Here is a 16,060-nt window from a genome sequence, read left to right as displayed (position 1 = left end):
GGACAATAGGTTAATTATCTCGTTACACCGAGGTTGAATGTCCTTTCTTGCTCCAAAAATTCACTTGCACGGTTATATCTCGAATGTTTATTTATTCGCAACATTTTCGCGATTAATTAAAGCTAGAAAGAGATAGAGGTATATATACTTTGCTCTCTCTTTGTGATGGACAATAGGTTAATTATCTCGTTACACCGAAGGTTGAATGTCCTTTCTTGCTCCAAAAATTCACTTGCACGGTTATATCTCGAATGTTTATTTATTCGCAACATTTTCGCGATTAATTAAAGCTAGAAAGAGATAGAGCTATATATACTTTGCTCTCTCTTTTTAATGGACAATAGGTTAATTATCTCGTTACACCGAAGGTTGAATGTCCTTTCTTGCTCCAAAAATTCACTTGCACGGTTATATCTCGAATGTTTATTCATTCGCAACATTCTCGCGATTAATTAATAATCGGAAAGACGTGACTAATTATCGCGGTCGTACGGATAACGAATTAATTACCGCGAACCGGTTTCGCTCTCACTGGTCGATGCACTATAACTAGTGTATGTACACTTTCAATTAGAGACTATATTTAATCACGTATAGCGCTTAATTTATTATAATTGCCAGTTTTTATCAATGTAGTCGAGTTTTATTTTTATCAATCAATCAAACGCATTTAGCTCGTAAAAGTGAACAGAGCCTGAGATCGACATTTTTTTCTCGCGGAATTTTGATAAAATTAAATAGAGAATAAAAATAATTGATTATTAATATTAATAATTTATAATTTCATTAATGAATAATAATTTCATTATACGATCGGGATTTTTATATTAATGTCATTGTCCTACCTCTACATTAATGTCATTGTCCTGCCACCTTGCGAGACATACGCGCATAATTTTATATTAATGGATAATATATCATTAATTCAATTAATGAATAATAATTTCATTATACGATCGGGATTTTTATATTAATGTCATTGTCCTACCTCTACATTAATGTCATTGTCCTGCCACCTTGCGAGACATACGCGCATAATTTTATATTAATGGATAATATATCATTAATTCAATTAATGAATAATAATTTCATTATATGATCGGGATTTTTAGAGTCTCTCTACAAGGGTAAAAATAATTGATTATTAATATTAATAATTTATAATTTCATTAATGAATAATAATTTCATTATACGATCGGGATTTTTATATTAATGTCATTGTCCTACCTCTACATTAATGTCATTGTCCTGCCACCTTGCGAGACATACGCGCATAATTTTATATTAATGGATAATATATCATTAATTCAATCAATGAATAATAATTTCATTATACGATCGGGATTTTTATATTAATGTCATTGTCCTACCTCTACATTAATGTCATTGTCCTGCCACCTTGCGAGACATACGCGCATAATTTTATATTAATGGATAATATATCATTAATTCAATTAATGAATAATAATTTCATTATATGATCGGGATTTTTAGAGTCTCTCTACAAGGGTAAAAATAATTGATTATTAATATTAATAATTTATAATAATTTCATTAATTAAATTAATGAATAATAATTTCATTATACGATCGTGATTTTTAGAGTCTCTCTACATTAATGTCATTGACCTGCCACCTTGCGAGACATACGCGACATTAGATGCGTATGACGATCATAAGCATAGATTATCTGTGAGACAAGACGCGGATTAGGAAGGGAAGGGGGCAATCTACTTTGTACATATCTATGACTGATTTACGAAAAAAGTCAATGATGGCAACTCTGTAATGAAAAACTCGGGGGTACGCGAGGGCGTTCGTGATTGGTCCTTTGTTTCGCGAATTGCGCGACGCTGCAATAGATCTATGTCAATGTTGGCATCGATGTTTTGTACTTGTGACGTATGCACCTTTTCATGAGACAAAGGATAAAGGATCAAGTGACGTATGTACAATGGTCGGACGTGTCGTGTCGTGTCGTGTCGAGCTGAGCAACGAGCAGTCAAGATTTATTTGTACACAGCAGTGTACAATATTATTAGACATCGTAAGTATGTGTAAGTATTAACGTTGAATAATTATTGGAATCGCGCGAATTGTATTTGAGGGCGAATGAACAATCGAGAAACGACTCCACTTGCCGACTCGATGCTACCTTGTCGAAAATGGCGAGACTCCTTTCGGCAGGATAACATCGAGCCGATGAGTGAAATCGATTCGCGGTAATTAGTCCTTCTATGGACGCATACCTATATATTACAAGTAAACAAGTATTCAAAGTAACTGTGGAAGAAAAATTCATTGTCGCATAGCTCATTATTGCAACGAAAAAACTCGGAGTACGCGATAGTTCTATCTCTTTTGCATATATATGGATATCTCTCTCACTCTCACTTACGACGCGGATTAAGGAAGGAGAAGAGGGGGGCAATCTATACTTTGTACATTTCTATGACTATATGGTAACTTTGCAACGAAAAACTCGGGGGCGCGAGGGCGCTCACGATTGGTCCTTCGACTCGCGAATTGCGACGCCACCATAATGGATTAAAATCAATGTTGGTATCGATGTTTCGTACTTGTGACGTATGCACATTTTCACGAGATTAAAATATCGGGTTGAATCTAACGGTCGGACGTGTCGTGTCGTGTTGGAGCAACGAGCAGTGAATTTTACGCGATTTATTGTACACAGCGGTATATAATATTATTGGACATACTGTAAGTATGATGTAAGTCGAATAATTGTTGCAATTGTAGTCGAATTTGGGGGTGGATGATCGAATGATCGAGGAACGACTTCACTCACGGCTCGACGCTATCGTGCCATAAATGGCGAGACATTTTTTGGCAGGATAATATCGAGCCGGTGAGTGAAGTCGATTCGCGGTAATTAGTCCTTCTATGGACGCATACCTATATATTACAAGTAAACAAGTATTCAAAGTAACTGTGGAAGAAAAATTCATTGTCGCATAGCTCATTATTGCAACGAAAAAACTCGGAGTACGCGATAGTTCTATCTCTTTTGCATATATATGGATATCTCTCTCACTCTCACTTACGACGCGGATTAGGGAAGGAGAGGAGGGGGGCAATCTATACTTTGTACATTTCTATGACTATATGGTAACTTTGCAACGAAAAACTCGGGGGCGCGAGGGCGCTCACGATTGGTCCTTCGACTCGCGAATTGCGACGCCACCATAATGGATTAAAATCAATGTTGGTATCGATGTTTCGTACTTGTGACGTATGCACATTTTCACGAGATTAAAATATCGGGTTGAATCTAACGGTCGGACGTGTCGTGTCGTGTTGGAGCAACGAGCAGTGAATTTTACGCGATTTATTGTACACAGCGGTATATAATATTATTGGACATACTGTAAGTATGATGTAAGTCGAATAATTGTTGCAATTGTAGTCGAATTTGGGGGTGGATGATCGAATGATCGAGGAACGACTTCACTCACGGCTCGACGCTATCGTGCCATAAATGGCGAGACATTTTTTGGCAGGATAATATCGAGCCGGTGAGTGAAGTCGATTCGCGGTAATTAGTCCTTCTATGGACGCATACCTATATATTACAAGTAAACAAGTATTCAAAGTAACTGTGGAAGAAAAATTCATTGTCGCATAGCTCATTATTGCAACGAAAAAACTCGGAGTACGCGATAGTTCTATCTCTTTTGCATATATATGGATATCTCTCTCACTCTCACTTACGACGCGGATTAGGGAAGGAGAGGAGGGGGGCAATCTATACTTTGTACATTTCTATGACTATATGGTAACTTTGCAACGAAAAACTCGGGGGCGCGAGGGCGCTCACGATTGGTCCTTCGACTCGCGAATTGCGACGCCACCATAATGGATTTAAATCAATGTTGGTATCGATGTTTTGTACTTGTGACGTATGCACCTTTTCACGAGATTAAAATATCGGGTTGAATCTAACGGTCGGACGTGTCGTGTCGTGTTGGAGCAACGAGCAGTCGTGAATTTTACGCGATTTATTGTACACAGCGGTATATAATATTATTGGACATACTGTAAGTATGATGTAAGTCGAATAATTGTTGCAATTGTAATCGAATTTGGGGGTGGATGATCGAATGATCGAGGAACGACTTCACTCACGGCTCGACGCTATCGTGCCATAAAATGGTGAGACATTTTTTGGCAGGATAATATCGAGCCGGTGAGTGAAGTCGATTCGCGGTAATTATTCCTTTATGGACGCGTACCTATATATTATAGATAAATAATATTCGAGAAGTAACTGTGAAAAAAAATTGATAATCGCATAGCTCATTGTTGCAACGAAAAATTCTCGGGGTACGCGGGGGCGCTCATGTTTCACGATGCTTGATCTTGATTTATCTTCGCGTTGGTATCATTGTTTGTGACGTATGCACATTTTTCACGAAAAAATCAAAGTGTAACGGTCGGACGTGTCGTGTAGAGTAACAAGTGGTCGTGAATTTCGCGCGATTTATATTGTGGTGATGTACTCCGATATACAATATTATTAGACATCGAAAGTATCGTGTAAGTAACGTAGAGTTAATTATCGCGTTAATTCGAGTCGTATTTGCGGGCGAGTGAATGATGGAGAAAAGATTTCAGTCACCGGCTCGATGCCATCCGATCAGAAAATGGCGAAACACTTTTCGCGAGATAGCATCTAGCCGATTCGCGATAATTATTCACATTTCTTTTGATGAATGTGTATAAAATATTATAAGTAAATGAATGTTTAAAATAACGCGGAAGAAAAAGTGATAATTCTTGCTCGTTTCGCGAGATACGAGCATTGATATACGCGCGCATTAGACTCGTCGCTGTAAATGTGAAAAATTTCAAATATGTAACAGCACTTTCATATTTCAGGATCCTCCCTCATCGTGTCGAGAAGCGAGTGATATTAGGCGACGCTACGATCCACCGGAGTATCAGCCGAACGGCACGAAATTGTCGCCTAATTTTTCAAACTGCTTGTTGCATTGTCGTCGTGCGTAACGAAATTTCGCGTGATTTATCGCGTCCGACATGTATCGCGAGAACGGGTAAGTGCCCGGAATGTCGTGTAACACGGCGAGTATATTAATTATCGTGTGCGAATTCAATTGTACTCGCAAATGAATGTATTCGTACTAACAGATTACACGGCGAAATAGTGTATCGGTCGGTCGTAAGTGAAAACGCGCGCGTACGCGGTAATACGTTCGTTTTTCGTATAATAGTACGAACAGATATATTCGATACATAAGCGAGTATACAACAATAGAGTTAACAACGGAGGATCTAAGGATGTATCGAAGGGACGACGTGGCGCATCGAGAAAAAACGTCGGCGAATGGTGAGTGAGAATCATTAATTCATCAATACATATATTTTATCATTGTATTAATTGCCATATTTGCAATCATATTTATTTATCAATGAGCATTCGCATTAATTACACATTGCGTTTTGTAGGAGAAACGAACGAATATTCGATACGCGAGTATAAGTGTCAACAAAGCAGGACTCAAGGACGTATCGAAGAAGGCGCATCAACATGGCGCATCCAGAAAAGACGGCGACGTCGGCGGATGGTGTGTGAAATCATTAATTCATCAATATATCCCAAGTAGCAAAATATATATTAAAAAACTAATTTAAAAAATGTTAGAGATATTTTAAAAATGTTAAAATAATTGGTTAAGTCTCTTTTTATTCTTTACAAAAACGTTTATTTTAACGTTAATATAATATAAATATTTAATAAACGTTAAATTAATATTTATATTACAATAACGTTAAAACAAACGTTTTTGTAAAGAATAAAAAGAGCCTTAACCAATTATTTTAACATTTTTAAAATATCTTTGAAAATGAGTTTTAAACATTTTTTATACGTTCTTTTGTTACTTGGGATGCAATATCAAGGCTCCAATTTTCTTGAGCATATACAAAGAAGTTTCGTATACGAAAATGATGGATTTCAAATGTATAGTTGCATATCAAAATCGTCGTCGAACTTGAAAAAATTGAAGTTCAACGACGATTTTCATATGCGACTATACATTTTGAAACCATCATTTTCGTATACGAAACTTGTTTGTACATGCTCCAGAAAATTGGAACCTTGATATTGTATCCCAAGTAGCAAAAAAATGTATAAAAAATATATAAAACTCATTTTCAAATATATTTAAAAAATGTTAAAATAATTGGTTAACTCCCTTCATTAAAAAACGTTTATTTTCATTAATGTAATATAAATATTAATTTTACGTTTATTAAATATTTAATATTTCTTCAATAAAATATTACTAAACATATTAATAAAATAAATATTTATTTATAAATATTTATTTATAAATATTTATTTTATTAATATGTTTAGTAATATTTTATTGAAAAAATATTAAATATTTAATAAACGTAAAATTAATATTTATATTACATTAATGAAAATAAACGTTTTTTAATGAAGGGAGTTAACCAATTATTTTAACATTTTTTAAATATATTTGAAAATGAGTTTTAAACATTTTTTATACGTTATGCTACTTTGGATGCAATATCAAAGCTCCAATTTTCTTGAGCATGTACGAACAAGTTTCGTATACGAAAATGATAGTTTCAAATGTATAGTCGCATATGAAAATCATCGTCAAACTTGAAGTTGAAAGTAATTATAGGTATGGTCGATTTAGCACCAAAAAATATTTCGAAGTATTTGATTGATCGACCAGAACAAAAAAATGTTTGCTTCTTTTGTTCTGATCGAAAAATTAAACATTTCGAAATATTTGTAATGCCAGTTCGATCGCATTCAACATATCATGTTGTATGTAACAAAGAAGCATAAATTATGATATTTAAAATAGAGAATATGAAGATAAAATATATTATGAAAATATTTTATATAAAATATATAAAAATATATTATATATTTTTTATATTTATATATATAATATTTATTTATATATATTTTTATCTCCATATTCTCTATTTTAAATATCATTATTTATGCTTCTTTGTTACATACAACATGATATGTTGAATGCGATCGAACTGGCATTACAAATATTTCGAAATGTTTAATTTTTTGATCAGTATAAAAGAAGCAAATATTTCATTGTTCTGGTCGATCAATCAAATGCTTTGAAATATTTTTTGGCGCTAAATCGACCATACCTATAATTACTTTCAACTTCAAGTTCGACGACGATTTTCATATGTGACTATACATTTGAAACCATCATTTTCATATACGAAACTTGTTTGTATATGCTCAAGAAAATTGGAGCTTTGATATTGCATTACAAGTAGCAAAAGAATTTTATTTTCACGTTAATGTAATATGAATATTAATTTAATGTTTATTAAATATTTAATATTTCATTAATAAAATATTAGTAAAATATTAATAAAATAAATATTTAATAAATATTTATTTTAAAATATATATTTAAAAAACATATATTTAATAAATATTTATTTTACTAATATTTTACTAATAAAATATTTAATATTTAATATATAATATACGTTAAATAAATATTTTTATTACATTAACGTTAAAATAAACGTTTTTTTAATGAATAAAAAGGGACTTAACCAATTATTTTAACATTTTAAAAATATCTTTGATAATGAGTTTTAAACATTTTTTTGCTACTTGGGATATTTTATCATTGTATTAATTGCCATATTTGCAATCATATTTATTTATAAATAAACATTCGCATTAATTTCGCATTAATTTTCGTTTTGCAGGAGGACAACGGCGAAGTGGTGAGTGAGAATCTCACATACATTAATTCATCAATATTTCATCATTATATTAATTGCCATATTTGCAACTACGTTTATTTGTCAACGAGCATTCGCCCATTAATTACGCATCGTGTTTCGCATCGTCCTTGATTCACGATTGTTAAATAACTACGGTTAGATAAACTGTGCGTTAAAAAGGACGAGGAAAATTTGAGAGAGAGAGTGGTAAGAAAGTTTATCGCGCGGTCGCTCTTTATTTCTCGCAAAGCACAACCTACGCCGAGTATATACTTGATGTTTTCCCTTTTATAGTCTCCAAGTTTTTTTTATAGAAGAGGATAAAAATCCTCGCATAGGGATAGGGAGGAAGCGGGAAGGAAGAAACGAATATATAGTCCGTAATAAGAGTAAGAAAAAGGAGATATCGGGATAGCGCGGAAAAGAGAGAGAGAGAGAGAGAGAGAGAGAGAGAGAGAAAGACAGAGAGGGACGAGGAGAATAAGCGAAAGAATTGACGAGGGTGCGGTAATTGAGGATCGTTAACGCGTCCTCGAGGGAGATCGAGCGAGTGGCTAGATTTCGCTAGGTCCCTTCCTCCTTCCCCCTCGCCCTGGTCTCACCCACGCCCCCCCCCCCCCCGGCCACGGCACCGCAGACCTTCAACCGTTCAGGAGTGGATGGACCTTGTTCGCCACCGGGCCGCGGTATAAGGTCAAGGTTATCGCTCCCGGCGCGCGAGCGCGACCTCCGGATGCATCGAGCGAACTGCGCGCGCATTCGGCGTCTGCGTCGCGACGTCGGCGGCCCTCTTCCGTCGCCGTGAGCCATTGCCAAGGTCCCCGTTGGTCACGGGCAAACCCGTTATACGCGGTTGCTCGTCGAGAGCAGCGCGAGGTCGGCTCGTCCTGGGGAGTAGGACACGCTATTAACCCTTCGCATGATAGGACTTTTTGTCACGCGGAAAACGACGTAGGCGGGTAGGTGGAAGCGGAGAGTAAATGGAGATCGCGGGTTAAATGAATCTTGTAAATGACATCGCATTTACACGGAATAACGTCGATGAACGTTTTTTTTTTTGCTTGCGCCACATTTCGCCATGTATTATTTTCGTGTATTGTACAGTATCGATTTGTTTTTTTTATTGCTTGTCAAGAATATACTTATTGCGTTCTACTAAATATATATATATATATATATGTGTATGCCTTTGATGCGAGATAGAGAGAGAGAGAGAGAGAGAGAGAGAGGAGACGGTGGAAGGTCGGAAGCTGAGGGTGAATTGTTCGGGGGTGAGCAAGTTCAAGGCTGCTCAGTCCGGACCACGTCCGGGCGTGCCAACGCAAATACGATTTCGTTTCGTTCGAGGACACTCGAGTATCGAGACAACAGATTTTAGTCTTAAACTAGTGAATTGATTAGAGAATATTTTCGCATAAATTGCCATCTCCGATTTATATGCATAACACTGAATGACGAGTTATATAATATGTTGCATTTTTTGACAAAAACATTATGAAAAATTTAATGAAAAATTCACCGATTAATATTAGCTTGATCTACTTTGACGAACAACGAAGTTTTATACCGATTGCGTCGTACATTCATGTCATGTACAATGTTATGAGTGCGATAATTCGTTTTCAACGTAATCGACCAATCGGCTGATAACGCTGCGTAGCCGGTGACCATCTGCGTCATTATTCCGCGTAGTCAGTTATTGTGTTATAATATGATGTCATCAAAACATTAGCTGACGAAACTGACTGAGTAACGAGTCGCAAAATATTGACATATATCGCAATCTACATGAAATCGAGGCATCATCAATAAAAATTTTTAATCTTAATACTCTGAAAAAAATATATAAATATATAAAAAATGTTTTTTCTCTATTTCAATTAAAAATCTATTTAATTTAGTTTTTTCAGAAAATATTATACATAATTCTTTCAAAAGCTGAACTTGCATTTGATTTTATCTCCAACGCGCGAGCACAAGATTCTTATTCATTTTATCATTACAAGACGCGCCCCTTTAAAAGCGTAATTCCTTACCTCTAATAAGCTTCGTTGCGGATATAGCGCGCCTCTTCTAGGCGTTGACGTTTTTCCTTGGACCTGGAAAATCCATTCGCCCTCTTTTCCTATTTTCCGCGTAGGACGTGCATTCGAGCGCGGTAACCTTGAACTTCATCAGTTCTTTCGCTTCTTCTCTCTCCATCTCGCTGTTTCTCTCTCTCTCGCCTGCGCGAGCCACTGACGTCACGGCTATCGACCTGAAATCTCGAGGCTACATCTATACCTATCCCACGTGGGCGCATCAACGTACATATATGTCACTCATATTATCGTTGCGATGCAATGCACGAAAATGACACATGAAACCGATTTACTCAAATTAGACTTATTGTGTACGTAGAGTGTAAATTTAATCGCGAATCTCGTTGCAAATATAACTGAAGTACTATTCAAGTACATTAGCGAGGAAAATTGTATAGTACATTTGCAAACTTTAACTTTCTATCTATAAACTCACGAGAAATTCATATAGTTAAACTAGATAAAAGTTTCTTACGTAACATTATATTTCCATTGAAAATGTAATCTAAATTAAAGTGCAAGTTAATCTTAAGTAATGATAAGTATCTTGCATTAACTTTCTTTGGCATATCTATATTTCACATCTCGGAAGTGAGATATTTTTTTCTTATTAAGTCATATTAATTACGATCGTGAGAAAATGTGGCAATTCATCTAATTCACGACGGTCATAAATATCCAGTTTTTTACGGACGGCTCGTAAATATCGCATTCACTTTAACAGATATCTTAGCGGGTGGGACAGCGCTTATTGACAAACGTTCAACTGCGACTTTTTTCATGCGTAAAAAAAAAACGTAGTAACCTGGAAAAAAGATTACTTTCTTTTCGTTCTTTGACAGTCCGAGATACATTACGAGACATTACGAGCAATTCAGCAAAAACTTCCAACTTGGGGATGTAACGGTTTCCTAAAAAGGTTTCCCATAAATTTTTGCAGAATTTCCGAAGTACAAACCAGTTTTGTTATATCACGATCGGTAGGATTCTCTTGGTTTCAGTTATGCCCGATTATAATTTGAAAGATAGATAAATGGCGGCCGCCCTTGTTACCCAATAATACACAAGAGAGAATTTTCTCTTAGAATTTATCCTGAAAATCATAGTAATCGTGGGACAATATGGTATGGAAAGAATTTTATGAGAATTTCTTTGATTAATATTTATCACAATAAAAAATAATAATATCTATTACAATAAAATATAAAATATGTTTGATTAATTTTACTATATAGTTTAGTAAATTTGATCAAATATATTTAATATTTTATTGTGATATTATTTTTTATTGTGATAAATATTAATCAGAGAAATTCTCATAAAATTCTTTCCATACCATATTATCCCACGATTACCATGATTTTCCGGGTAAATTCTAAGAGAAAATTCACTCTGTGTACTAATGTCTTTATAATATTTGAAGAAATAAATTACTTACACTTTTTTCTCTCTCTCTCTCTCTCTCTCTCTCTCTCTCTCTCTCTCTCTCTCTGTGTAAATAAAATATAGATTTATTATATTTTAAATTATTTTAAATATATTGTCACGAAATCAAAAGCAATCAGAAAATCTAATAGAGGTTTTCGTAAGAGAAAAAGTGCATAGCATTATATTATTTTCGTTCAAGTTGGCGTGCAAACGGAACATTTTCTTAGTGTTATATATCGATCACGTGATCTTTGCAAGATTTGTACGTATTTCGTGATTACATTTTCTTTTCTTACGTATGTATTCAAGGTCGATTTCTCTCATTGTGAATCGCTGTATTAATAGAGTAATCGTCATCGTCTAAAATCACGCGGTTAAAATACACAACGGAAATACCCACAATTCCGGAAGAATCGACGACATTCGCGTATTCACATTATTTCACAGACGAGAATTCCTAAGAAGCTCGTATAGAAATGCGACCTGCGCTAAATGCAGCGTCGTTGTTTGTCAAACAGTCGCATACTCCCCATACCACACATAACATAATTAAAGCACGTAGTGAGCTTTCAGAGACACATAACACGTGCCAAAAGACGAGAGCAATTTATATAAATCTGTTTACGGAAACGCTTATACCTCCCAACTTATATATTTCATTATACAATTTGTCGAGTTAGTTTACGCGGAATGACTACATTATTGGGAGAATATAAACCATTTTTCTCCTGGATGTGTTAATTTTGTAATTCCATTATTTTTTTTATGTACGCATATATATTTGCAAAATGATTTGTGTGCTTGAAACTATGAGATTACATCTTTCGCGGCAATAATGTTTTAGAAGAATGAATAAATTTACATATGTGTGCTTTGCGGCAGAATGGTCTATACATATAAATTCAAGGCGGAGGCCAAAGTGCACTTATGTCCGCATTTTAATGCTAAAAGCGGAACCAAGGATATCGAGACTTCTATTAAGAAGAGGGTGATTCGAGCACGATATATCGCGTTATACCCTTTGTCCGCCAAGGATCTTGCCGCGATTTTTAAAATTATTCACGTAATGTATTGTAACATTTCACTCATTGCGCAATGTGTATACATGTGTGCGCGCGTATATTTTTTTTGAAAATTGTTTTGAAAATTGGTTCACCGATATTACATGCGTAATATCGTCTTTATAATGTTACACAGGGAGGATGATAATCTCTTTACGAATTTCTTTAAGAATTTCTTCCATTATCGGTGTGATAAAAGTCAGATTTTTCGCAGTTTTACGAAATTCATAAGAATCCAAGGTCGAGGTTTCGAAATAAGCTTTTTAAAGTGCATGCAGTTGTTGAATTTTTACGATTGCGCACGCTTTAAACATTTTGGCATAGTTCAATTATCGTGTTTCTTTAGAAATTAGTTAACAGATAAATTTTTGGGACCTTCAAAAGTTTATTTTAAAAAATTGAAAGTTCCTTATTCTTCTAATAACCAATAATTATAAATACGATTGAATTTCGTGCAATGTAAACCGGAACACAGAGAGAATTTTCTTCTGTAAATCATGATAATCGTGGGACAATATATGGTATGGAAAGAATTTTAAAAATATGTTTGATTAATTTTACCATACTTTTAGTAAATTTTACTATACTTTTAGTAAAATTAATCAAACATATTTTATATTTTATTGTGATAGATATTATTATTTTTTCTTGTGATAAATATTAATCAGAGAACTTCTCATAAAATTCTTTCCATGCCATATTGTCCCACAATTACCATAATTTTCAGGGTAACTAAAAGAAAATTATCTCTGTGTATTCAATGGCGCTTTCATGCTTGTATATCTTTAGGTAGGTTGGGTCGGCTTTATACATCTGGCACACGTGGCGGTGAATTTACGAAACGCAATTCGTCAGGTATTCTCCGTTTGTAAATATCATCTTGCGAGTCGATAAAAGAGCGATTCTTTTCACTTTCGTTGAGGCGAGCGGGAAATGTATGTCACCGGGTTAGCAGGTCGTTGGCCGTGTTCCACTTTCTCGTCTCCTTTCGCTCTTCGAGAGAGGGCGATGTCACATATATTCTGAACGTGCTGTTGTGATCGAAGGAAAAAAAATTCGAAAAGAAAATCGTTTCCCTTTGAGGAATCTTCGTGTCGTATTGTTTCGTCTTCTAATAAATTCCACGATGTGTGTAAATATTATTGCAGCTCATTACACTCTTTTAATTGGTTAACTCTCATTAACTTGATTTTTCCTTAGGCTTTATAGGCAGATAGGGAAAAGAAACGGAGGATACATCGTTCATTTATTGTTACTGCAATTCAGTCTCGCGTTCCAGTTTCGAGTTCCAAAATGAACGTTTGTCGTTTCGGGACGCAGTAACATATATCTCGCGTTCAATCGCGAGACAACATCAACGAAATAGAATATAGAAAGCGGTTCAGTTTCTATGTTACACCATTGAGGGGGAAGAGAGGAGGCAATAGTAGTATATGGTAAAAGTATAATTTCGGGTTCATGATGAGTTCACGAATCATCGCGAGTACGAGAGAAACGGTTAGACTCTTTGTTCCATCGGATGACCCAGAAACCCGATTTTTTTCCCCCCTTTCCCCTATTTACGAGAACATACGTGCATGCATCCGGACTTGTTGGTAGCGACCGATATCAGCGGCAGGGAAAGTTAACCGAAGCGGTGAGGAGAAAGTGAAAGCTATTTCCGGGGGTATATAGTAAATACCGTGGCAGCAACGAACGTAAAATGATGCGAAGGTGGACTGATATTAACGACTGTTTGAATATAGCGTTTACCGATCGCTTACAACTTTCTTTAAATTCGACCGAAAAGGAGTTGTTAGAAAACACATACATTTGGTTTACGGGATTTATAGCACCGACTATTAAAACCGAGTGATGTTTAATGATAGTACAATATTTATTGTGATTAATTATTAATTATTAATTTATTAGTTATTTTGTATTTAAGACACTATTTATTTAAATAATATTGTGGTCTATTTATATGTATATAAATAAAAATTATTATTCAGATGCATTAATATTACTTTAAAGATTTTTTTTCAAACATTGTAACAATTTAAAAAAAAAAATTTAATTTAATAATTTTAAAAGATGTCTTTTATGATGAAAAAAAGTAATAAATATGTTTTATTAAAGGCCTCTATAAAATCAAGAGTTTATGTTGCGTTATTATCAGTCACTCGCAATTATTGCCGATAATTATGTACAATATGTACATGATGCCATTTGGTGGCATTGTATTAATAATTATAAATGTATGAATCTGTAAAAAGCGTGCGCGAAGTGGCACGCGAGGGCCACACTCGAAATGACCTCGTAAAAGCGGAAATATCATAATGCTTTCATCAACGCATGGATTGCTACACAAAGTTGTCTCCGAGGTCTATCGATTTAGTTTCCTTGTGTGCGGAGAGTTTCCATAATAATTTCAATGTCCGCGAAATATTATATCGTATTTCTCTTTTTCTATGATTTCGATCCCTTATAAAGCTGATAAATGTATAGTTGTACATGAGTTCTAAAAAGAGTTCTGCCTTCTAAAATAAAAAAAAATATTGATTAAGCTAAAATAAAGACAACCGAATACCTATATTTATAGATATTGAGATGAAACGCCAGTCGATTTTCGAAAATTATACTTATTCTAAAGCTATATCTTTTCGAACGAATCTCCTCCGAGTTTTAATTAATTATTAATATTAAGTCATGTTTATAAGTATCGCGCGTCAACCTAATCTGTTTTCGCGCGCGCGAATGTGTTGCGATCCGTGGATATATCGTTAATTCTAGACTACATATTTATATTGTGTATGTTATAATGCGAAATAATAAGATTATTCTAATATATGTATGTATTTTGTTTGTTACAGGTAGCATTGCGATTCACGCGTATCGGGAGTGCCGTATAAAGTGTCGGGCGATCGTAATTATTCGTGTTTTCGCGAGTGCTACGAAGGACCAAGAGAGGAGGAGGAGGCCCGGGGGCATCGGGCAACATCGGGGCATCTTTAAGGTATGCAAAATAAATATACAATTTCTTTTAAGAAACATAATTTTTGTTATATTTGTTAAGTCTCCATATATATATGTATTTTATTTGCTATTACAGGTAGGATTTACTAACAGGAGGACAAGGCTCGGAGATTCATCAGGCGACAGCGGGACTACTGGCTGCGAAATTCTCGAACGGACGTTGCTTCGTGCGGTTTTAGTTTTCGCGTCGTTTTTTCTTATTGCGCAATGTACGCGAAATACCGTGAATCGCACGCGTCGCGTCGGGAGTGCCGTGTAAAGTTTCGCGTGTCGGGAGTGCCGTGTAAAGTGTCGGGCGATCGTAATTATTCATGTTTTCGCGCGTATCGTGAGTGCTACGAAGGACCAAGAGAGGAGGAGGAGGCCCAGGGAGGCATCGGGCAACATCAGAGCCACTATGAGGTATGTAAAATAAAATCATTTTTTCTAAACTGCATTGATTTTGAGATATTCGATCATTTTCAGACTTTCAAAATATTCTGTATATTTACTTATACACACACACACACACACACACATACACATATGTATATATTAATAATTTGAATATTTTGTTAATAATTTGAATATTTTGTTTTCAGGATCAACGTATTGGATACTACAACTCCGCTATGCACGTGCATTGGTGAGTGAGAAATTGTTTAATTTATAATATTTGTATAGTAGTAATAGGGGGT

The 16,060-nt window shown here is 35.0% G+C and overlaps 1 protein-coding gene across 1 annotated transcript in view; it reads left to right on the top strand.

Moving 5' to 3' along the window:
- The first annotated feature begins 1,962 nt into the window (after positions 1–1,962).
- LOC145943035 (uncharacterized) overlaps positions 1,963–16,060 on the top strand; it is a 176,885-nt gene continuing 162,787 nt past the window's right edge. The window contains exons 1-5 of the mRNA XM_083050237.1: positions 1,963–2,058; positions 4,901–5,369; positions 5,489–5,607; positions 7,781–7,798; positions 15,221–15,353. Of these exons, the coding sequence (XP_082906363.1) occupies positions 5,321–5,369; positions 5,489–5,607; positions 7,781–7,798; positions 15,221–15,259 (225 nt within the window). The 5' untranslated portion in view covers positions 1,963–2,058; positions 4,901–5,320 and the 3' untranslated portion in view covers positions 15,260–15,353. Of the gene's footprint in view, positions 2,059–4,900; positions 5,370–5,488; positions 5,608–7,780; positions 7,799–15,220 lie in introns of the transcript that reaches the window.

This window comes from Prenolepis imparis, unplaced genomic scaffold, assembly GCF_030444845.1.
Source record: "Prenolepis imparis isolate NDT839.2.m4 unplaced genomic scaffold, iyPreImpa1.0 SCAF_11, whole genome shotgun sequence".
Taxonomy (NCBI): domain Eukaryota; kingdom Metazoa; phylum Arthropoda; class Insecta; order Hymenoptera; family Formicidae; genus Prenolepis; species Prenolepis imparis.
Note: the sequence above shows the minus strand (reverse complement) of the source record. Positions and strands in the feature narration are given on the sequence as shown.